This window comes from Hemitrygon akajei, chromosome 17 (assembly GCF_048418815.1).
Source record: "Hemitrygon akajei chromosome 17, sHemAka1.3, whole genome shotgun sequence".
Taxonomy (NCBI): Eukaryota; Metazoa; Chordata; class Chondrichthyes; order Myliobatiformes; family Dasyatidae; genus Hemitrygon; species Hemitrygon akajei.
In genome coordinates, this window is record NC_133140.1 from 21492946 (window position 1) to 21518279 (window position 25334).

Here is a 25334-nt window from a genome sequence, read left to right on the forward strand (position 1 = left end):
TCCACCTTATTGTACTAGGAAACAGTTCAATAGTCTTATAAGAGCAGGGTGGAAACTGCTTGAGTCTGGTGATACGTTCATTTAAGCTTTCATATCATGTGCCCGATGGGAGGGAGAAGAGGGAATATCAGGTTGGATGGGACCTTTGATTATGCTGATTGCTTAACAAGACAACGAGAAATGTAGACAGTCCTCAAAAGGGAGGCTGGCTTCAGTGATGTGCTGAACTGTGACCACAGCTCTCTGCAGTTTCTTGTGATCATGGGCAGAGTAGTTGCCATACCAAGCTGTAGTTCATCCAGATGAATGCTTGCTATGGTGCATCAATAACATTGGTGAGAATCAAAAGGAACATGCTGAATTTATTTCATTTCCTGAGGAAGTAGAGCTGCTGGTGAGGTGTGATGTATATAGGAGCATATGCACTGCTGCCCTTTTTAATTAAATTGAATGATCTTTATTGTCATTATACATAGGTACAATGAAACTCTGTTTGGCTTCCTCTCAGGCAATTAAATAAAGCGGTAGATAAAAACAAGACAGTAATAAAAAAACAGTATTAAATAGATAAGTAGCAGAAAATAAGTTGCAGCAGCACCAGAATATCACAGTAATGAACAAAGTGCCGTTAGTGCAAGTATTTGAGTCCTTGTGTGTGCTCACAGTTTCAATCATTGCTCTGTGGGAATGGTGTGATGGAAGCCACAGCTCTGGGGTAGAAGCTGTTCCTCAGTCCATCTGTTCTGGCTTTTAGTGTCCTGAACCTTTTGCTGGACGGCAGCGGGTCAAACAGGAGTGGCCGGGGTGTGTGGTGTCTCTGGTTATGCTGATTGCTTTCCTCCTGAATCTGCTGGAATAGATGATGTCCAGTCCTGGGAGCTCCATCCTGACAATTCGCTGGGCCGCCTTCACCACGCGATGCAGGTCTTGTCACTCAGCAGCTGTGCAGCTGGCATACCACACTGTGGCGCTGTTGGTCAGGATGATTTCAGTTGTGCTGCTGTAGAAGTTAAGCAACAGCTTTTGTGGGAGTTTGGTCTGTTTCAGCTTTCTGAGGAAGAAGAGTCTTTGTTGTGCCTTCTTTACAAGCAGCGAGGTGCTGGTGGTCTATGTCAACTGTTTTGACAACATAACTCCAAGGAACTTTAGGTTTTCCACACTTTCTGAAGTCAGTGACCAGCTTTTTTGTTTTGCTGACTTAAAGGTAAAGGTCGTTACCATAACACAATGTTGTTACGCTCTCTACCTCCTTCCTGTCCTCTTGACTCATCAAAATCTGAGAAGCAAACTAGAAAAGCAGAATCTAGACACACAGTTGTGAGTGAAAACCCTGTCTTGTGGGACACCAATGTTGGGAATAACTATGGCAGGGGTGTTATGGCCCCTCCTTACTGATTGCGACCTGTTGAATCATATTATGTATATGAAAGAGTAATCCTAGTTACAGCCTATGGAAGGCCATCATGAGAGTGAAAAGGCAATTCTGTGTGAAGTTGGGGACAAAATCGGATGCATGACAGCTTTGGCAGGGTTTGTGACAGACATCCTGTAAGGCAAAGCCTAGCATCATATAAGGCAGTGCTGAGCTAATGAGCTCAATGCCTTTTGTGCATGCGTTGAAAGGGAGATTAACCCTAAGTTTAACAATAAGAGATACATTTTCTAGCAGACATTCACAGTAAGTACAAAAAATACAATAGAAACAACGAAAGATCACACCCAACAGGACAAACAACTAATGTGCAAAAGACAGCATACTGTGGAAGTACAACATTTAATAATAAATAATCAATATGTATTAAAAACATGAGATTAAGAGACCTTGAAATTGAGTCCGTAGGTTTTTGGGGAAAGTTACATGATAGGGTGAGTGAAGTTATCCCTCTGGTTCAGGAGCCTGATCGTTGAGGGGTAATAACTGTTGCTGAACCTGGTGGTGTGGGTCATGAGGCTCCTGTACCACCCTTCTTGATAGGAGCAATGAAAAGAGAGCATGGCCTGGATGCTATGGGTCCTTGATGGACGTTGATTTCCTGCGTCAGTGCTCATGTAGATATGTTCAGTGGTTGTGAGGGCTTTACCCATGAGGGAATGGGCCTTCTGTACTACCTTTTGTAGTTTTTTTCCATTCAAGGGCATTGGTGTTTCCATACCAGGCTGTCATGCAACCAGTCAATATTCTCTTCACTACTCATCTAGAGGTTTGTCAAAGTTTTAGATGACATGCCAAATCTTCACAAACTTTTAAGAAAGTAGAGACGCTGTCATGCTTTCTTCATAATTACACTTGCGTGTCCCAGGACAAGACCTCTAAAATGATAACACAGAGGAATTTTAAGTTGTTGACCCTCTCCACCTCTGATCCCTCAATGAAGACTGGCTCATGGACCTCTGGTTTACTCTTCCTGAAGTCAATAAACTGCTCCTTGGTCTTGCTGACATTGAGTGAAAGGTTGTTGGTTCTTTGTGGTGGGAGACCCACTCCTGGGGTCTCACAACTGGCCGCTTTTCAAAATCCCAAGGACATAGCCTAGAAGAGGAGTGCTCCTTCGTGGCTCTGAGGACGAATCGACTCTATCGTGCTGCCGGTGACTGAAGTGTCACAGGAGAAAATGAAACTTTGGGGACAGCGGAATGGCTGTCGGGGGTTCTGTACGGTAAATTTCTCCCTCTCTCCCATGGGGGGTGGTGGGGAGGCTACTTGGCAGACTTTATCATCGCAAATCAGTGAGGTGTTCTGTTTGTCTCCCCTCTTTCTGAGTGACACCTCTCTGCCCCTTTATGAGAGAGAGCCTGTGGTGCATCTGTGCTGATGGAGACTGTGCAGGAGATTTTGTTACCTATCTGAATTGACTGGGGTGTGCAAGTGAGGAAATGGGGGATTCAGTTGCAGAAGGAGGTATTGAGGCCTTATTGATTAGTTTTGAAGAGGATGATGTTATTGAATTCCAAGCTGCAGTTGTTGAGGATCATCCTGATGTGTGTATGTGTGTATAATGTGTGTTCGCTAACTGAATATTCCAGGGATGAGTGAAGAGCCAATGAATTGGTATCTGCTGTTGTTGATAGGCAGATTGGAGTGGATCCAAGTCACTTCTCAGGCAAGAGTTGATATGTTTCATCACCAACCTTTCAAAGCACTTCATCATATTGGATGTAAGTGCACTTGCATGACCGTTAGATGTTACACTGTACTTAGTATAAAACTGTTTTTAAACAGTTGTTTCAAAGGTAAAGCAATGATCCCCCCCACCAGCAAAAAAAACATCAATTCCCCCCCCCCCCCCCCCCACTGAGCACTCAAGCATGCAAGAAAGCATTAATAAAGATACAGACGTACAGTGCCCCAAAGACTACTCATTCACCCGGTAATTCAACATACCATAGGCGCTGTCTCTCCCTAATAAGGGGACAAGAGGTGTCTCCGTTGTGTGTGTTTGTGCTCAAAAAGAGTGATTTTTGTCACTGGTAGTTGGTAAGAAATAAGCAATAAGACAACTTGGAACTGTTTTGCTCACTGCCGATTTAAGCATTCAGGCTTGGAGAGGCCAGAAATGTCCAAGAATGAAAATAAAGCTATTTCACTACTTCAAGTTAGGAACTACAAAACATTTGATGGTATTGACAGTCATCTTGAATGATACAATGAAAATGAAGATTTCAACACACAAGCTTTGAAAGTGGTCTATTATCTGTACTAGGTGTCTACGCTGATGTTGTTCATTTACTCTTCAATCAAAAGAGCATGGCAGCGTATGCTAGATGAATTCCTTGTCAATAACTATCAGGAACCAATACAGTTTTAAAGTACTACTTTGTTCTGTTTCATTTAAGTACATAATTTGTTACTCAGTTAAACAGTAGTTTGTCTTTTTTTTATACCTTTTTAAACTATTTCCATGAAACTTTTGGCTAATTGGGGCAGCCACTTCATTGGACTAAAATGTTCTTGTTCTGGTCCTGATATGTCATAATTAACTGGAATCAACTGTACTTTTAAGTCATTAGTACAACTCTTGGCTCATTTGAGGTTCTCGTACAGGGATGGTGGTTTTTTGAAAAAATATATTCACTTGCTAGAGGCATCCAATATGGCCTCAGAATGAATAAAGCACTGTGCAATATAGCATAATGGATAGTTTGCTGTACATGCAGTACCAGCGCTAAGAAGTCAGACATGCAGGAAGAACTAAGGTAAATTCTCTGCACTTTGTACTTTTGGTGTTTGTACTCTTTAACCCTTTTGCAGTTCTCTGATCTTCATTTCCAAGGTTTTGGTGTGATAATGAAGTGTGGCAAATGGGTCATTGGGATACTGCTTTCCATCCTCGCAGCTGAAAGACCTGTCAGCTCCCTAAGAGGTGACAGGTGGTCCCAAAATATGGGGCCATCTATTCAGAACTGAGATTAAAAATTTTCACCAATAATTTTCACCGTAAATACCCAAAAGCGTGGTGGCAGCTTAACCATTTGAGTATATTCAAAATAGATTGATCTTTAGATATTAAGGGATCAGTGAAAATAGCATTTGGGGAAAAATCAGTTTAGAGATAATTGAATGGTGAGCAGGTACAAGGGGCCAGTTGGCAAGTGTAGATAGTAACTAAAAGAGTGACTAGTTTAGAGGAGAATAATTTAATGGGATCTTTACTTCATTGTTAAGCTATTTGATGGTATTGGTTTTGGATGAAAGAAATATGTAGATCCAATCAATTTATGATGCTAGTTTGTGAAAAAATGACTTGTACTTTGCTGATTCTAATGAAACATCGAAAGGTATTCTGTTTCATTAGTTATGGCACTGAACCATGAAGATTTTCGGATGAGTAACAAAGGCTTACTCAGAATTGGGTTCTTGAGCAGCATCTTAAACAAGAAAAGGATGATAGAAACAAAATTCCTGCAGCAAGATAGCTGAAGTAATGGTTAATCAATTCAAATCCATATAATGTGAAAGCTGCAAAGTTCCTGAAGGCCAGAGGAGTTTGCAAAAATGGTAACACACATGTCTATGGAGGGGACTTGGACAACAAAAGTGAGAATTTTAAAAATGAGCCATGTTTCTTAATTAGGTGTCAGTGTAGATCAGGAAGAGCTGGCATGAAGATCATGTGATGAACTGAGTGAAGCTATTTGCAGCATGTTTATGTGGGATAATGTTTAGGAGGCTAAATGAGGGCAACATTGGCATAATCTGTAGATAAGACAAAGAATCTGTGTTTGAAAAATGACAATGAACTGCAAAAAGATTCCAGGACAAGTGACCTAAGACTTGGTCAAAGTGGTAGGTCGTTAAGAAGTAACTGAAATGGGACGTGTTTAGTAAGGGGAATTTGGGATAAAGCTAGATGCTGTAACTTAGGTGGAATTTGGGCAGTCTTGGGGATCGAGCTGGAATGTGCACAAAATCTTGTATCTGTGTCAAGCACAACATTGTGTTTAAGCTTGGCGTCAGACAATGTTTTGCAATGGGAATGATTTCCAAGCATCTGATTTTTTTTTGTAGCAGTCAAAGGCAATGGGATGGAAGTTGTTGACATTGGCTGATTATTAAGTTTGCAAAATCTGGCACCATCTACATTTGTTACAAGTGGAGCTGTTGCCCTTTAGGAGGTGAAAAGTAAGGGGGAAAGTATGAAGTAAAGGCTACATTAGGAGTATTAATGTACAGGGTGATCTTGGGGCACCAGTCCATAGCTCTCTGGTGGCAGTGTAAGTAGATGTGGTAATAAATAAGGCATACTGCATCCTTGTTTTCATTGGTTGAGGTGTGAAGCATGGAAGTCAGTTCGGAACTATTTAGGCTACATTTGGTGCATTGTGTGCATTTCTGGTCACCGCATTACAGGAAGCAGAAAAGGTTAGCCAGGAGATTGCCTGGATTGGAGAATATTAGATATGAGGAGAGATTAGATGAACATAGATTTTTTTTCTCGGTAATGTCGGAGGCTGAGGGATGACCTGATAAAAAAATTTATTAAAAAATTTTTGCAGCATTGATATGGTTGGTAGTCATCTTTTCCAAAGTGTAAATGTTGCATGCCAAAGAGTGTAGGTGAGAAGTGGAAAATTTGTAGAAGTGCAAGGTATGTTTTCTTTTAAACTCAGTGATGGTGTCTGGAACACACTGCTAGGCAAGTTTTGGAGATGCTGGGAAGGCAGGGGTCATGTAGTGAATCAGATATGGTAGTAATGTTTAACATGCAAATGTACTATTATAAAATAGAGTTAAGTGCATCATGTGCAAACAGATGGGATTAATTTAATTTGGCATAATGGTTGCCACAGACATTGTGGGCAGTGGGGTCTATTCCTGTGCTGTATATTCTCTGCATACATGCCGTCAGGTTCTGAAATTACATTTTTGTTTATCCTTGCCTTATTCCACTCTGTTAGTCTCATAGTGGAAGGGAACTTGTTCACCTACAAAGGTATTGGATCAAAATAAAGAGCTGAAAGAAGTTACTTGAGGAACAAAAAGATGGGTAAAAGTATGATTAGAAGTTGAGGGCTACTTTAGCACTTTGTTTGAAAAATGTTTAAGCGGGTTGTTTCATCCCAGGTAGTGACTGAGCATGTTAAATGTTGGAGTTTCCTTCTGATAGACAAGTATGGGCCATTCTGTCATAATTCTGAGTTGTGTCTTGTAGATAGTGGAAACTGTTAAACTAGGAGATAAACATTGCATGGCAAGTGATTTGAACCTCCAGTTTGCTCTTGTAGTTACAGTATTAATGTGGCTGGTCCAATTAAATTTCAACTCTCATGTTGTATACTTGAAATTGTTAGGCACAGTTTCCAAGTTTTGAGATTCTACTAAATTCCCAGGCAATGGTAAAAGATTTTAGGAATAAAGCCAGTGGTGAAATGAGCAGACAGGTGACAGTTGAGATTTAATGCACCACTGTCAGTTCTTCATAATTCAGGTAAGAACAGTAAAGAGATAAATAATTTGCTCTGTGTTATACACATTAAAGAGCCAGTAGGAAGTCGTTTGTACAATGCATAAATCATATTAAGTGGCAAAACCAGTTTATTGAGGCAGCTTCTTGTATCCTGTTTCTTTGAGTGTAATAAGTGATGTATACAAAGACAGACTGTTCTACTAAATCTCAAAGTAATTTATCAAGTCTTAGCTAGAGGAAAAGGTGCCCCACTTTTTGGCACAATTCTAATAAATCTTTTCTAGTACCCTATTTGATACCAACCTTTCTGGTTAATTCTGGATACTTCTCAAAGATTACAGTACAGGTGAGGGTACAAACTGATGGCACCAAAGAAATGTGAAGTATTTGTCTTCACTGTAGTAGAGAACTTTAATGGTAGGTTTAATACTGTAAGTTTAAATCCCATGGAAATTTTGAGTAATTAGGGGTTAAGTGTTTTCATCAGAGGGTTAGCAACTGATTTAAAATTGGCAAACAAAGACACTGGGCGGAAAGGAGAGGAACACTGCACAGATACAGTCTTCGATGTACTGCTGGAAGTGTAGTGAACTGATGATCTTGATCATCTTCAAGTTCAGTATGAAACTGCTGGCACTTGCTATTACCGCCCAGCTGGTTACAATTGCCAGGAAAGTTGGTCCAACACTGAATTCAATGAATACAGATGAATGTGAATTTAGGAGGCTACCCACTATTCCTAAATGAAATTATAGGTGTGGAGGACCAAAAGGTTCTTTCATTCGAATGACAGGAAGGACTGTGAGGGAAAGGCAGCTATGGGGTGTTGTCCCTCTGCTTCTATAAGGGATCAATTGTTTAATGGTGTAAATGTTTACAACTATTTTAAAATGCAATTAATGATTAAAACATTTTAAATTTTAATATTTCCACTTAAGTAAACTTATTGTCAGATTGACATGGTTATCTTACATGCAAGACCTCAGCATTCCGGTCAGAGCCTGCTTCCTTTCGGGGTGTGTGGTTGTATAGGCATGTGAATAGGGAGCCATTCAACAGGTCCTGGGTCAATAACTTCAAAGAGACGGTTTCATAAATTTGTGAAAATGGAAAAAATTATAGGACTTTCACATTTAAAGGATTTTGGCAGCTAAGTATTGTTAGCAGGTTATTTATTTGGAGGGCAGCAATTGATGGAGGACAGTCCATACAGATTTTTAGAGATGTGATCAAATTTTTTTTTGAAGAGGTAATTAAATGCTTTGAAAGCAGTGTGGTTGAAATAAGGCCTTTGACAAAGTTCCTTCGTAAAATGCCGGTCTACATGATTTAGAGACTTGGATCCAAGGCAAATGGTAATAGATGAGTGACAGTAGAGTATTGCTTTTGTGCTAAAAAACCTGTGGAGTTCTACAGGAAATGGAGTGGGTCCTTTTCTATTTGTTTTGTACATCTAATGAGCTGAATGTAGAAGGTGTGCAGAAGACATTAAAATAGGTGGTGTTGATAATGAGGAGGGTATTACTGAGCTGCAGAATATATATCAGCTGGAAAATTGGACGGAGCAAAGTAGATTTAATTTAATCTTAATAATCAATATGATTAGGAAGAAACTATTTCCCATGGCAGTGATGTTTAAGATTGAAGGTTTAAGGTGAGGCACAGTGAGGGAGGATTTAAGGAAGAATTCTCTCACCTGGGTGTTTGCAATCTGGAACACTGCCTGGAAAAAGTGGTGGAGGCATATATTCAGATTTCAGAAGCATCTGGATGAGCATGAGAATTGTCTACAGATGAAGTGTTAATAAATGAGATTAATGTAGATGGATACTCTGGTAGGCCAAAAGCCCTCTTTCTATTCTGTATGACTGACTAGTGTCAGTGTTTTACAAGTATTATCAAATGAAATAGGATAGCGAACCACATGTAAGGGAATTGGGGCAGGAAATAGGGAAAAAAAACTTGAGGATGGAAGAAGGTTTGGGAAGGGTATTCTAGAGCAAAGCCACCAACGATGGACTGATTTGTTTCTGGGAAAGTGAATAGTATGAGAGTCCAATTTATGACAAAGAAGATTTCTGATGGACTGAATTGTTATCATTAATTTCTTAACTTAATTTTGAGGGCATAAACTCCTATGTAACAGGTAGATTGAGTGAGATTAAGGGATAGAAGAAAATAAATAGTTTAGATACTTGGAGGTGGTGAGATAGTCACATATGTCCAAACATCTGATATTTTTAGCTGCTGTTCTTTCCTCTTTGCTGGGTTCTTGGTTTATTGCCAAAAGTGAGATTTGATTTTCCTTTGAAGTAATAAAATTGAGAACATGCTGGAGATGAGTGAAAAGATAGGGACAGAAAGATCAAGACAGTCTTGATGAAAGATTATCAGATAGATAGATAGATACTTTATTCATCCCCATGGGGAAATTCAACTTTTTTCCAATGTCCCATACACTTGTTGTAGCAAAACTAATTACATACAATACTTAACTCAGTAAAAAATATGATATGCATCTAAATCACTATCTCAAAAAGCATTAATAATAGCTTTTAAAAAGTTCTAAGTCCTGGCGGTAGAATTGTAAAGCCTAATGGCATTGGGGAGTATTGACCTCTTCATCCTGTCTGAGGAGCATTGCATCGATAGTAACCTGTCGCTGAAACTGCTTCTCTGTCTCTGGATGGTGCTATGTAGAGGATGTTCAGAGTTATCCATAATTGACCGTAGCCTACTCAGCGCCCTTCGCTCAGCTACCGATGTTAAACTCTCCAGTACTTTGCCCACGACAGAGCCCGCCTTCCTTACCAGCTTATTAAGACGTGAGGCGTCCCTCTTCTTAATGCTTCCTCCCCAACACGCCACCACAAAGAAGAGGGCGCTCTCCACAACTGACCTATAGAACATCTTCAGCATCTCACTACAGACATTGAATGACGCCAACCTTCTAAGGAAGTACAGTCGACTCTGTGCCTTCCTGCACAAGGCATCTGTGTTGGCAGTCCAGTCTAGCTTCTCATCCAACTGTACTCCCAGATACTTGTAGGTCTTAACCTGCTCCACACATTCTCCATTAATGATCACTGGCTCCATATGAGGCCTAGATCTCCTAAAGTCCACCACCATCTCCTTGGTCTTGGTGATATTGAGACGCAGGTAGTTTGAGTTGCACCATATCACAAAGTCCTGTATCAGTTTCCTATACTCCTCCTCCTGTCCATTCCTGACACACCCCACTATGGCCGTGTCATCAGCGAACTTCTGCACATGGCAGGACTCCGAGTTATATTGGAAGTCTGATGTGTACAGGGTGAACAGGACCGGAGAGAGTACGGTTCCCTGCGGCGCTCCTGTGCTGCTGACCACCGTGTCAGACCTACAGTCTCCCAACCGCACATACTGAGGTCTATCTGTCAAGTAGTCCACTATCCAATCCACCATGTGAGAGTCTACTCCCATCTCCGTTAGTTTGTGCCTTAAGATCTTGGGCTGGATGGTGTTAAAGGCACTAGAGAAGTCAAGGAATGTAATCCTCACAGCACAACTGACCCCATCTAGGTGAGAGAGTGATTTGTGCAGCAAATACGTGATAGCATCCTCCACTCCCACCTTCTCCTTATACGCAAACTGAAGAGGATCCTGGGCGTGCCTGGTTTGTGGCCTCAGATTCTGTATTATCAGCCGCTCCATGGTCTTCATCACGTGCGACGTCAAGGCAACAGGTCTGAAGTCATTCAACTCCTTTGGTTGTGGTTTCTTCGGTACCGGGACAATACAGGATGTTTTCCACTGTCTGGGTACTCTTCTCTGCTCCAGGCTCATGTTGAAGATGCGCTGTAGTGGTTCTCCCAGCTCAGTCGCACAGGCCCTCAGTAATTGTGGGGAAACTCCATCCGGTCCAGCTGCCTTGCTGGTACAAATCTTCCTCAGTTGACCTTCCACCTGTGCAGCCGTAATCCTGGGCGTGGGCAAGGTCTCCTGTGAGTGGCTATTTTCCTGTGAGGGAAGTAAGCCTGGTGTGGATTTCTGCGGTGAGGATTTTTATATTCAAATTTTTATATCCATTTCTTTATACACAGGTGCTGTGTATAAGTATTTCCAGCATTTTTGATATTTCTGATTGCCATCATCTAGTGGACACGGTGTCCTTTCAGGTAATTGCACAACATGTAAACTGATATGAATATTACTGAAAAGCTTACCAAAATTTTAGAATTTAAAGCAATATATCATGCTTTCATTCATCAGCTTTGCCTTGCTTTGAAGTCAGATTAGAGGATTATTTTTATTAGCTTTGTTAGGTAGTTAAAAACTATTTTTGGAAAAAGTACGTTAAGCAAACAGAAAAGCATACTTTTACTACCGTATTTCATCAAGATCTATTTTGTTTTTTTTCTCTTTATGAACAGGTAGTTAGCTTTTTAACTCTCTTGTTATTGTTTGCCTATTTGTATCAAAGCATAGACATTGGAATTAGAACTATGACCATTTTGTCCCATGAAGTCTTGGCAGTATTTCAATTGAAGCTGTGTGTTTTACTTTCTTTGTGGTTTATGGCAGTGCATTGGTCTTTAATGAAGTTTGGCTGTAAACAATTAGTAGATTCTTGGTATAAAGTATAAAATAGAACAAACTTCTATCCTGCCATGAGTGAACTATTTGTTAGCCATCTGTGGTACGGGAGTGGAAAAAATATATCTGGACTTCATTTTTAAATTAGCTATTTGATGTCCAAGAGCTATGTTGGATAACAATTAGAATACAGAATCCTGTGTGTATAAGAATCCTGAACTTGGAACATTTTCTAGCCTGTAATAATTTCTGCCTTCTAAACGAGCACACAAATAAGAATTGGCTCAATAATCTGACAAGGCTGCTTCTTCATTCAACATAAATAACTATGATTAAGCATCTACATTTAACACACTTTCCAGTCCCATCACAAGGAATTAACTTTGCTGTAGTCTCTCAATCTTGTCTTTCAATATATTCATCAGCTGCAAATCTTTAACCATTTGGAATCACAAATTCCAAATTGAATAGTTTTATCTTGGTGCTGATGGCCAGCCCCCCCCCCCCCCACCTTTTAGATCTTCTAGCAAGATTAAACAGTTTGTCAATGTCCACCTTGTTAGGCTGTCCTGAAATCTGTACATTTCTATAAAGAGCATCTCATATGAGTAACTATCAGTGACATCTTTTGTATTCCTCTTTGTCTGTGAAAGAAAAACAGCACTGTATAATTCCATTTTCAATTTGCAGTCAATGCAGTAGTCATAAAATGTTGTTTTCTCTGTAATGATAAATGAGAAACATTTTACATCGAACACGACAGCACAGTACAGTACAGTTCAGGCCCTTCAGTTCACATTGCTATGCCAAACTTTTAACCTTCCAAGATCAATTAACCCTTCCCTTCCACATAACCCTCTATTTTTCTATAATCCATGTGCCTAACTAAGAGTTTCTTTAATGTCTTTAATGTATCTGCCTCTACCAACACACCTGGAAGGTTGTTCCACACATCCACCATTCTGTGTAAAGAGCTTGCCCCTGACATCTAGCCCTATACTTTCCATCAATCACCTTAAATTTACGCTCACGACTATTTGCCATTTCCACCCTGAGGAAAAAGTCTCTGGCTGTTCACTCCATTTATATCTTTTATCATCTTGTGCAGTTTTATCAAGACATCTCATCCTCCTGCTCTCTAGACAGAGAAGATCTAGCTTACTCAGTCTGTCCTCATAAAACATGCTCTTTAATCATTCAGCATGCTGGTGAATCTCCTCTGGATAATGCTGCTGGATAGCGAATTCTAAGATTCAAACACACAAGAGAATGGTGATTAAGAATTCCGAATTGGGGTAGTGTGGAACTTTGAGTGAAGCAGTAGAGAGAGGCATTTCCATGTGCTAGCTGTCCCTGTTAGCATTAGAGGTCATGGCATTGATGAGGTGCTCTTGGACTGACCCATGTGGGTAAATGCAGTGCAGTTTGGAGATGGAGAACACTGAATCCTAAATGCAATAACAGCACAGAGGATGAATGTTCAGGTTAGTTAATAAGATGCTGATGAATTGAATTGACTTTATTTCATACATCCTTCACATACATGAGAAAAATCTTTATGTTACGTCTCCTCTAAATGTGCAATCATAGTAATTTATAATAAATAGAACAGTCAATGTAACATAGAAATACACTCAATCAGCATGAGTTAATCAGTCTGGTAGCCTGGTGGAAGAAGCTGTCCTGGAGTCTATTGGTCCTGACTTTTATGCTGCAGTACAGTTTCTCAGAAGATAGCAGCTGGAATAGATTGTAGTTGGGGTGACTTGGGGTCCCCAATGATCCTTCAGGCCCCTTTTTCACACCTGTCTTTGTAAATGTTCAGAATCTTGGGAAGTTCACAACTACAGATGCGCTGGGCTGTCCACACCACTCTCTGCAGAATACCGTGATTAAGGGAGGTACAGTTCCCATATCAGGCAGTGATGCAGCCAGTCAGGATGCTCTCAGTTGTGCCCCTGTAGAAAGTTCTTAAGAATTTGGGAGCCCATACCAAACTTACTCCACTGTCTGAGGTGAAAGAGGCACTGTTGTGCCTTTTTCACCACACAGCTGGTGTGTACAGACCACATGAGGTCTTCGGTGATGTGGATGCCGAGGAACTTAAAGCTGTTTACCCTCTCAACCCCAGATCCATTGATATGAAAGGAACTGCTTTGTCCTGGGTGGTGTCATTTATTATTATTATTATTATTACATTTTTAATTTTTTTATTAGTTCAATTTGGGAAAACTTGAGGTAAGCACACTCATTTCTCAATTGCTAGGAACTTTGTGGCTACCGTAGATTCCGGATTATAAGCCGCTACTTTTTTCCCACATTTTGAACAGCTTTGAACTCTGCGGCCTTTAATCCAGAGCGGCTAATACATGGTTTTTTTTCATGCCGCCTCGTAAACATTTTGCCTCATAACAGTAGACCAATAAAATTGATGAGTAGTTCACAGAGGTCCAATGAAATTGTACGATAAATCAAGCGCACTTTCACAATTAAATTATTGTAAATCAGTCATTTGTACTCACCCTCATCAACATGGAAAACACTCGAAGAAAAGCATTGTGCTGCCTTTATGGCAGTTACTTAGTTTATAATATTTTCGCTTAGTAATTCATTTGTTAGTTAAAGTTAGAAGTGTTTTAACTATATTTGTTTTCTGTACTACATCCCGGGATGCTATGACGTCACACCCGGTTTCGCCGCGTCTTGTGGGATATATACGGGAAGGTGGGGGCATTACGCGAGCACATCAGACCCGAGCGCGTCAGACCCGAGCGCATCAGACCCGATTAGACCCGATCGCGTTACGCGAGCGCCTCAGACCCGAGTGCGTCAGACCCGAGCGCATCAGACCCGATTAGACCCGATCGCGTTACATGAGCTCATCAGACCCGAGCGAAAACGCTGCTTTTAAGTTAAAGGCGATCAATAACTTTTCCTGGTAGGCTGCAGTATATATATTTTTACCAGTCGCTAGGAGATATTGGAATGTTGTTCGTGCTGTTCAGTAAAAAAGTATATGCAACGTAATTTGTGTTACCGATACGTATGTATATTTAAAAGTAGCGGTGCGGCCTAAAATCCGGTGCGGCCTTTACAATTAAAAAATTGATTTTATTTCTAAAATTAGAGCCAGCGGCTTTTAATCAGGTGCGCTCTGTAGTCCGGAATCTACGGTATTTATTTTAGTGGTGTTTAGTATTGTGGCTTTCTGGAGAGTTACATAAATATCGTTGTTTAGGCCCAATTGTTTAATGCTATTGCTATTGACACCAGTTGTAGATATTACTATTTGGGCAATAATTCCCCTGTTCATGTTCCATAATCTTTCAGTTTCCTCTTTTAATTCAGCATATTTTTGTTGTTTTTCCACTTATTTCCGTATGTTATGTGTGTTTGTATTGGCTATATCTGTTAATTAAGTTGTTTCTGCTTGTTTTTCCTGCAATGTTATAAGCAATTGGTTATTGTGGATTCCTCTATCTGTAATAATGGATCAGTCATATAATTTGTAGGATTCTGACTTGGATCAGGCTTGTATTTATAGCAAGTTGTGGTGTCTTTTATGAATTTGTATCTTAAAGCAAGGTTTTGGTGAATGATGCCTGTGCCTACTTGCGCCTGTGTAGGTAATCAGATTGGGTTAAACTGCTGCAGGATCCTCTAATGCAATGGATTGTTTCTGGTTTCTCGTGGTATTTTCTACATTTATCATCTTCAATTTGTTGGTCTTTTATTATGTATTTTTGATTACTATTATTGATATATCATGTGGAATAGGCCCTTCTAGCCCTTTGAGCTGTGCTGCTCAGCAACCTCTGATTTAACTTTGGCCTAATCATGGCACAACGTACAGTCGGCCTTCCTTATCTGCATGTTCTGCATGCGTGAATTCAACCAACCGTGAATTGAAAAAACCCAGAAGTGCTCTTCCAGCACTCGTTGCTCGAGCATTATTTGCCTCGCATCTCGTTCGTTCGCTACTTTGTTCCTGTGAAAAAAAGACTCCTGAAAAGCAATTACGTGGTCTAAGCAATTCCTCAAAGACTAAGAGGGAATGTAAAGTGCTATCTCTCGCCGAGGAAGTAGAAATATTAGATCTTTTGAAAAGTGGCATGTAGCTTTCCGAAGTGGGTTGTAAGGTCGGTAAGAATGAATTGAGCATTCACACAATAAAGTAGAAAGAAGCTGAAATTCGTGGTAGTATTAGTGCTGCCCTTACAACGGCAAAAATGGTCTCTGATTCGTGATAAAGTGCTTGCAAAGACTGAGAAAGCATTAAGTGTGTGGCTAGAGGAAATGTCACAGAAGCATAACCCTGTCGATGGCCAAATTATATGTGAAAACGCACTTAGTCTCTATGAGCACTACTGTGATGGGGTTGATGAGAGCGAGAGAAAAGAGTTTAAGGTTAGTAAGGGATGGCTGGCTGGCTCTGTAAAGCGCTACAGCCTCAAGAATGTAAAGATCACGGGAGAATCAGCATCTCATTCATTCACTGCCTGTGTTGTGAGCGAGAGGAACATGTACAGTTTTTTTTGTCAATATTCCCTAAACATTACAGTATAACAACTATTTACATGGCATTTCATTGTATTAGGTATTATAAATAATCTAGAGATGATTTAAAGTACCGTAGATTCCGGAATTTAAGCCGCTACTTTTTTCCCACATTTTGATCAGCTTTGAACACTGCGGCCTTTACTACGGTGCGGCTAATGCATGATTTTTTTTCATGCCGCCAAAAACATTTTGCCTCGTAACAGTAGACCAATAAAATTGATGAGTAGTTCACAGAGGTCCAATGAAATTGTACGATAAATCAAGCGCACTTTCACAATTAAATTATTGTAAATCAGTCATTTGTACTCACCCTCATCAACATGGAAAACACTCGAAGAAAAGCATTTATGGCAGTTATTTAGTTTATAATATTTTCGCTTAGTAATTCATTTGTTAGTATGTTTTCTGTACTACAGCCCGGAATGCTAGACGTTATATCCGGTTTCGCCGCGTCTTGTGGGAAATACCGGTTTGCGATAAACGGGAAGGTGGGGGGGGGGGGGGGGAGCGGCGGAGCCAAAACGCTGCTTTTAAGTTAAAGGCGATCAATAACTTTTCCTGGTAGGCTGCAGTATATATATTTTTACCAGTCGCTAGGAGATATTGGAATATGTATGCAACGTAATTTGTGTGTTACCGATACGTATGTATATTTAAAAGTAGCCGTATTACAGGCACGGTTCGAAAAAAAGCATTTGCAATATGTATTTGTTTGTTACCATATGGATTTAATTAAAAGTTAAAAAAATCCTCACGTGTAATATCTTTCTGTGTAAATATCTCATATTACAACGTGGGACACCTGCGGCCTAAAATCCGGTGCGGCCTGTACAAGTACAAAATTGATTTTCTTTCTAAAATTAGAGCCAGCGGCTTTTAATCAGGTGCGCTCTGTAGTGCGAAATCTACGGTATACGGGAGGATGTGCGTAGGTTATATGCAAATACTACGCCATTTTATATAAGGGACTTGAGCATCCGCTTTTTTGGGTATCTGCGAGAGGTCCTGGAACCAATCACTCGCAGATAAGGAGGGCCGTCTGTACAATGACCAATTAACTTACTAACCAATACATCTTTACCCTGAGGGAAGAAACCAGAGCACCTGGAGAAAACTCATGCATTCCACAGGAGGACTTAGAAACTCCTTACTGATGATGTTGGAATTGAACTGTACTCTGATGCCCTGAGCTGTACTAGCATTGTGCTAACTGCTACACTACCATGGCTTGTTTAAAGATTGGTTGAAGTACATTTTCTGAGGAAGTAGAGAAGATGCCATCATGCTGTTGAGTTCATGCTGTTGAGTTGTGCCCATTGGGATGTTAGCAAACCTTTTTGGGTGTCATGCAGCATCCCATTCATATGAACTCCTTCATGCCAGTGAGTTTCTAGCATGTTAATGGTGGGAGACTTTCTGATAGTATAAATGATAGATATTTAGGCTTCTGCTTGGTGGGAAGGTCATTGTGTAACCAGAATTCACAATCGTGAGCTGATTCATTTGTAAGTGAATACTCTCATTCAACATCTGAAGGAGGAAGGAAGACCATTGATAAAGCTGCTGAAGATGGTTGCCCTGAGGAACTCCTGCACTGATATACTGGAGTTGTGATGATTGACCTCATACAAAAGGGACATAAGTCATGTTTTTTTTGCAGTTATGACTCTAGCAATAAATATTTTCAGTGATAGGCAATGACTTTTTATCAAGATCATTGGTGCCATGCTTTGTCAAATTCTACTTTGAGATCAAGGGCAGTCATGCTTGTCTAACTTCTGGACTTCAGTTCTCAGACTAGTGTTTCGACCAAGGCCTTGATAGTGTCTAAAGCTGAATGGTTGTCTTGCAAACAAGTAAAGGCCTGAAGGGCCATTAGATGCTTTAAATCAACTTTGCTGTAACTATTCACCTTTGGCCTTGTTTGAGATTGGTGCTTGGATGTGAACACAAAGTAGAGTGAGTATTAAATATGAACAGGGAGGGAAAGTAATATGCTGACTGTCATGTCCTGACAAGTTGTAAGTTTTACCTTCTAATAAGATAGTGTGAAAAGCATGCTTTCTTTCAAAGAGATTTGGTTTTTTAAAAACTTTTTTTATGGATGATGAGCAAAATCTGTTTGTTATGAAATGTTGTGAAGTGGTTTGGGTTGTAAGTATAGATGTCACTGTGAGAAGAGTCATTGCTTAGGGTTCCATTTTCCATGATCTCTATGGAGAAATCAATTTTCATTGTGTTCAGTATTATTCACCCCTTTGATTCATCAGCAGTGAAGCCACTTGCATATGCCAGTGATAGCATTCTTGTAGGGGATGATGAACATGGAAGAAGCCGTGCTTATGAATCTATTTAATCTGTGATGTTTAAAAACAACCATGCATAATTATTTTAAAAAAGCAGCAATAGCTAATGTAAGCAATTACTGAAATGCAGGTACACAAATAATTGCAACCATTTAAGCCAAACTCAATTTAAATAGAACATAAAATGATCAATTACTTTTGTCCCTGGCTGCCATTTGTCATTCTGAGTCTGGTGAAATCTGATTTGGGCTTCCTGTGCAGATTACTGCAGAATTACGTTTGCTCTTTTCTACTTTTACTAGATTCCAGAAGTTTTGATAGCTTGCATTTGTCAGCTATCTGTATTTTGTGGTTGCATTTTGTCTCCCTTAAGTTCTTATAAACTGATCAATTATTTTTATTCATAATACATTATTTATATTCTTGATCCATAATTAAACACTGAATCATTGCTTTTATCATTTAACTTCCTCATACCTTCAACTATATCACAGGCCTTACTCTCCTTTTGTGCCCTCAGCCTTTACTCTTCATATCAAATCTTAGTTTCCAATTATTTTTATTTCTGATGGATGGTCATTAAAGTTTAAAAAATAAATCAAAAGTAAATTTATTGTCAAAGTACTTACATGTCACTTATACTATCTGAGGTTCATTTTCTTGCAATTATTCACAGTAGATATAAAGAAGCACAATAAAATCAATGAACAAAAGCAGACAAAAAACCAGTGCAAAAGCCAGCAAGCGGTGCAAAGACAAAAAGAAAAACAAAATAATTAATTAATAAATAATATTGAGTTGCTGAGTCCGTGTTGTGGATTCAGTTCAGTGTTAAGCTGAGTTATCTATGCTGGTTGAAGAGAACCTGAATTGTTCTTGAACCTTTTGGTGTGGGACCCCAGTTTCCTGTACCCCTTGCCTGATGGCAGCAGTGAGAAGAGAGCATGGCCTGGATGTTCTAGATCTTGATTATGATTGCTACTTTCATGTGCCAGTGCTCCTTATAGATATGCTCAATGGCAGGAATGGCTTCTCACACATAATTTTTCACATGACTTGATTATGTCCTGGCCATTTTTTAAAATTGTGTAAATATTAAAGATACTGTGATATTCTTGCTACTTGCAAGGAGTTAATTGATTGTATACCAACTCCCAGGAACCGTCTCTTTATTAATGTATTGGGAGTAGATAAAATTGCATCCAACTTTGTCGTAGAAACGCATTTGCTTTCTGTTTGTTCTTTTAGTTAATATAGCTAAGAAAACTCTAAGTTTGAATCTTAGGTCTTGTGTACGGATGTTCATCTTAATAATTTTTGAGAGGAGTCCTTCTCATATGAGGACAATGTTTTCTATCCCAACACTTTTAATCCTTTTGGAAATTGTTTAGATGGTGACAGAATATCTGCTCTCAAATTAGTTTTAAATTAGTCAGATCAAACTCTTTCCCATCTCCATACAACCTTGTATCTCCCAGAAAGTACAGCTTTAGTAGGCATTAATTTCTCCTTGTAATTTCAACCATTGCATCTATTCAAGTAATTCTTAATTGAAGCCTAGATTCCTTTCATTGAGTTTTTAAATAGCTAGAGCATGACTACTTCAAACCCTATTGGTTTTGGTATGCTCCAGATAGAAAGGCCAACATTGCCTGGGAAGTTCAGTTATTGTCTATTCCTGTCCATAATAAATAATTTTTGCACTCTGAGCCCAAAGTCTCTGAATCTCCGCTGATTTTCATCTTGCTCAGATACCTAACCAGGAGGGAGAGATCAATTCCCAAGAACTATAAAAAAGAAACACTGAGTATATATAAAAGCTTTAAAGAAAAAAGGGCTGCATTTAGAAATTGAAAATACGCTGAAGGCTTGTCTGAAATTTGAGAAAGGCCAAAAAGTTGGAGAAATCGTTTACACATTATTTAAAAGGGCATGGTTCTATTGAAAATCCATTTTAATACATTTATTTGTCCACAGTGAAATCCATTTATCACTGATTTACTCAGTTACTTAATCCATTAGTGTCTTTATAATTTATTGCATTGAACCACGCACTTTTATAATACAACAAAATAAATTAAGAAATCAGGTCAGGCAGCATCTTTGGAGCCATCTGTATTTTATTTCAGATCTTTCAGTGTTCTGTTCTTTTCTTGCATATTCTAATATTTGTAGTCCCTTTGTCATCAAATGTCACAGTGCCCTTTGAGTATCAGTAAACCTGTACATGTACTCTGAATTTTTAACAGTGCAATTGCCTTTTTATGTAACTTCTCATTCTCTTCATGAGAAAATGACAGAGTTGGTGTTAGCAGATTGCATACCTCCTTTAGGGGAAAAAGAGGGAGGAGAAATAAAACATTGCATTGATTAGTGAGAAATACAGTTTTTTGGAAATAATAGGAGGGAATCTCATCCTTTGCTTACTAAGTGGTGATACTGTGTGTTGGGAGATGAAAAAATCTATTAAAATTTGATCTGTTACTGTACTTTTTTTCCTCTTTTTATTAAAAACCTGATCCTTTTCATGTCTTTACTATTTCAACAGAATTGGTCATCTGTCAAGCTACACTGGTGGATTTTCCTTCAGAATTCTCTGCCCCCAACACTTTGTCCTCCTTCCCCCTTAATTGCAAATGGATTCTTCAGTCCACGTCCTTCAACAGTTGTGATTGCAGCAGTTGGGTGCCATGGAGAAGAAGCGAAGAAAGAAATGATAGCCTTCTGAACAAGGCTGCATTGTTAACAATTGCCTCAATATCATGAAAACAAAAGTAGCTTATTTTGCAAACATCTTTTGCAAATTGCACATCAATATGAGAACCTTTATATTAAGGAAAATGAACTGACCCTTGTGGACATCACAAAACGATCGGATTTCTGGGCTTTTGGAAATTTAGGATTCTGTGACCATGAGATTGGAGTGTACCTGGCTGCTGTTGGTTGTGGTGGTATTGTGCAGTGGGGGACGACTTGGTACGGAATTGCGGCACAAAATTTGTCCAAATTGTACCCATCTGACTTTGAAGTTGGAATACACTTCCTCTAATGTTGAACATGGTAAGTAAGTGATCTAGTTTCACACTAAGTAACTAGTTTAACTTTTTTTTTGTCAACTGCATTGATGTAATGTTCAAATATACTGAAATAGCACATTGGGTAGGGTTGGCTGAAGTAAGTGCCTTATTTTCTATTGGGTTTAGAGTTGATTACAATGCATTTGAATAAAGTGGCAGCTTGCTAATGATTTTTCAAATCTAGAGTAGGGTGATGGGAGGAAAGACAGAAGGTTAGAGTAATGATAAGTGGCTTTTATTGAACTGGAGTAAAAAAGAATCCTGAGAGCACATACATCTGATACTTGATGGTTATCTCCCTGAAGAAAGGAACAATTTATTCATCTTGCTGCTCCTTAGAGGTCACAATCACTTTGTCAGCTATCTGTGTTGCTGGTATTTCCAATTATTGCAGTTCCCTGCAGTTTTCCTGACATTCCTTGCTTTTTTCCCCTCAGGATGTAGTAGCAGATTTGAGCTTTTCAATATCTGTTCAATCAGTGCTGATGGGGGTGAATAAAAAAAGTCTAATAGCTGTGTATCAAAGGTAATTTTAATTGTAATGTTTTCTGTTTTAATTTTAGAGTACATTGTTGCTTTTAAGGGGTACTTCACTGCCACAGCCAGGAGTAAGTTTATTTCTAGTGCAATGAAAAATATGGATGTGGTGGAATGGCGAATAGTTCCTCGTGACAATCCTGCCAGTGACTATCCAAGTGACTTTGAGGTGGTACAAATTAAAGAGAAGCAGCAGCACATCGTCTTAACTCTAGAAGATCATCCACATATTAAACGAGTTACGCCTCAAAGAAAAGTCATCCGCTCCCTCAAATTCACAGAGAGTAAGTATAATAAAGTAAACGATATTGATTCAGAATTAGCAAAAATAATATAACAAAATAGTCTGAGGGTAATACAGCATCGAAATAAGCCCTTTGGCCCAATGTATTCATGTCAAACATGGTGTATGCAAAGCTAGTTCCATTTGCCAGTGTTTGGCCCATAACCCTCTTAAACCCCTCCTATATAAATATATATTCAAATATCTTTTAAATGTTGTCATTTTACCGGCCTCAATTGCTTCCTCCGGCAGCTCACTCCATATACACACCACCAATGAGATGAAGAGGCATTTCCCTCAGGTCCTTTTTAAATCTTTCTTCTCACTATAAACCTATTTTTTTTTCATTTTTCTTCCCTAGGGAAAAAAAATCCCTGTCCATTAATCCCTTTCTAGGGAATAAAATCTTAGCCTGTCCCAACCTCCCCCTATAATTAGGCCCTCAGTCCTGGCAGTGTTCTCAAGTCTTCTCTACACCCTTTTCAATTTAATCATATCTTTCCTATAATATATTAGTGTTGGCGTGTGGCCAAGTGGCTCAGGCATCGGTCTAGCGATCTGAAGGTCGCTAGTTCGAGCCTCAGCTGAGGCAGTGTGTTGTGTCCTTGAGCAAGGCACTTAACCACACATTGCTTTGCGACGACACCGGTGCCAAGCTGCATCGGCCTAGCGCCCTTCCTTTGGATAACATCAGTGGCGTGGAGAGGAGAGACTTGCAGCATGGGCAACTGCCGGTCTTCCATACAACCTTGCCCAGTCCTCAGTCAACATCGAAATCGATGGACAGCCGAAGAACAAGATACTACTAAAACTCTCATGCTCTGTTTGTCTGTTTGTGACTTCCAATTAGCCCAAACGGTGCATTACAGCGGCACTTTTTTTGAATGAGTCGACTTAAAATGCGCTAACCTACAGAATGCATGCAAAGTTCAGGGTTATATATTCATATAAAATTGCTCACTCGTCAATCAGCAGGTTCCGCTTTCCACAACCCGAGCCGATTCCACCTTCCATGGAAACCGTGACGCGACACCATGACGCATGTGCACGGCCAGCCTCAGCAGCGCCTCACAATTCTCACAGCAGCGACACCAACCGTAGCAAAAGGGCAGGAGTATCACGTCCATTTAGGAGAGCGTCATCCACATCATCAAGAAAAATCAGCATCCTGGAGGCTTTGGCGTTACTGCTTTGTATCTTCTATCCAGCATTCGGGTAAAAAAAAATGGACAGCCTAATTATACCGTGCGGAAAGAGAAAGGGGACATTATGGTCAAGAGATGACACCAAACATCGTTGGGAGTGGCAAACGCCACTCATTTTCCAACCGAATTCCTTGATTCGGTCGAACTCTCTGGATTGCCAGCACCTAAACTGGAATTGATGAGGGGATCTCCCATCATTTCAGTGAGGGACTTGGATCCACTAGGACTTTGCAATAGAACGCAAATGATAGTGGAAGAACTGCACGACAAATCTCATCGTAGCAAAGATAAACACTGGTGTGTTCAAAAATGACATTGTCATGATCCCAAGAATTACTCTCAATTTATCAGAAGGGGAAGATGTCCTTCTTCAGCGGAGCCAGTTCCCGATACAGTCATGCTTTACTATGACTATACATAGGCACAAGGCCAAACCATGGAGAATGTGTTGATTTATCTGGAGAAACTGGTATTCCAGCATGGTCAGCTGTATGTAGCTTTAAGCCAGGGAAAAAGAAATGAAAGCGTTAGAGTATTCTTGAAGGGTGGCAGATCAACCAGAAATGTTGTCATCAAAATTGTCCTTCGTTAAACGAGGAGGAGCTATATTTGTCTTGCTATGCGTCTTTCTTCTTTAATAAACTGAGTTTTTCTTCTTTAATTTCCAAAGCACATCACATCACTCTGCACTACCTTTCTCTCAAAGGGTGCCCCAACGGGTCACCCGGTTGTCTAGTAGATGATGAAAACTACACAATACTCCAAATGCAGTCTCCCCAATATCTTGCATAACTGCAACATAACATCCCAGCTCCTATTCGCGACACCCTGATGAATTTGGCCAATGTGCCAAATGCCTTATTTACCATCCTTTGTATCTTCAAAGCTGCTTTCAGTGAACTAGTATCCATGCCCCAAGGCAGAACTTTCATTGTGTATATCCAACCCTGGTTTGAGTACTCAGTTCAACACTTTGCACTGACCCAAATTGAAAGCCTTTGCCAATCGTTAGCTCACTTTGCTAGTTAATTGAGATTTCCCTCTGTAATTTTTGATAACCTGTTTGAAAGTTTTTGATGTCACCTATTTTAGTATGATTTGCAAAAACACAAAGTGAGGCTGTATGTGAACAAGAAGAATAAAGTATGGGGCGCATATGTGCTAAAACTTCCAAAAGCAGACCCTTGGACCCACGGTGACAAACAAATTAATGCTCTAGTTTCTGAACTCAATTAATTTCTAATATCTTTGGTATTTGGTTTGCTGAATATTTATTTATATAAAATTACTGAGGTGCTTCAATCATATAATCTGGAATTGCAAAGTGTAGCACTCCCTCAATTTGTGTACTGTACTTACAAATGAAGGAATGAGGAAAAGGGCTTGTTTTGTTCTTGTTTTGCTTTGTTGTTGCTTGTATTGTACTGCTGTACATTGTGGGCATGCCATGTACGCACCAGAATATGTGGAGACTCTTGCGGGCTGCCCCCAGTACATCTTGGATTGCAAGTGGAACAAGCCTACGCTTGTCCCTACACCTCCTCCCTCACTACCATTTAATCCTTCCAGGTGAGGCAACACTTCACCTGCAAGTCTGTTGGGATCTTTTGCTGTATCTGGTGCTCCTGGTGTAGCCTCCTATATATTAGTGAGACCTGATGTAGATAGTGAGTTTGCTTTGTCGAGCACCTTCGCTCCGTCTGCCAGAAGAAAGTGGGATTTCCTAGTGGCCACCCATTTCAATTTTACTTCCCATTCCCATTCTGTCATGTCAGTCCATTGCCTCCTGTACTGTCACAATGAAGGCCACTCTCAGGTTGGAGGAGCAACACTTTGTATTTAGTCTAGCTAGCCTCCAATCTGATGGCATGAACATTGATTTTTTG

The 25334-nt window shown here is 39.8% G+C and overlaps 1 protein-coding gene across 4 annotated transcripts in view; it reads left to right on the top strand.

Annotated features, from left to right (window-relative positions):
* mbtps1 (membrane-bound transcription factor peptidase, site 1) overlaps positions 1 to 25334 on the top strand; it is a 119715-nt gene that overhangs the window by 9194 nt on the left and 85187 nt on the right. For all 4 annotated transcript variants that reach the window (XM_073069779.1, XM_073069783.1, XM_073069781.1 and 1 more), the window contains exons 2-3: positions 20895 to 21406; positions 21987 to 22244. In XM_073069779.1, coding sequence (XP_072925880.1) covers positions 21259 to 21406; positions 21987 to 22244 — 406 coding nt within the window. In that variant the 5' untranslated portion in view covers positions 20895 to 21258. The remainder of the gene's footprint in view (positions 1 to 20894; positions 21407 to 21986; positions 22245 to 25334) is intronic.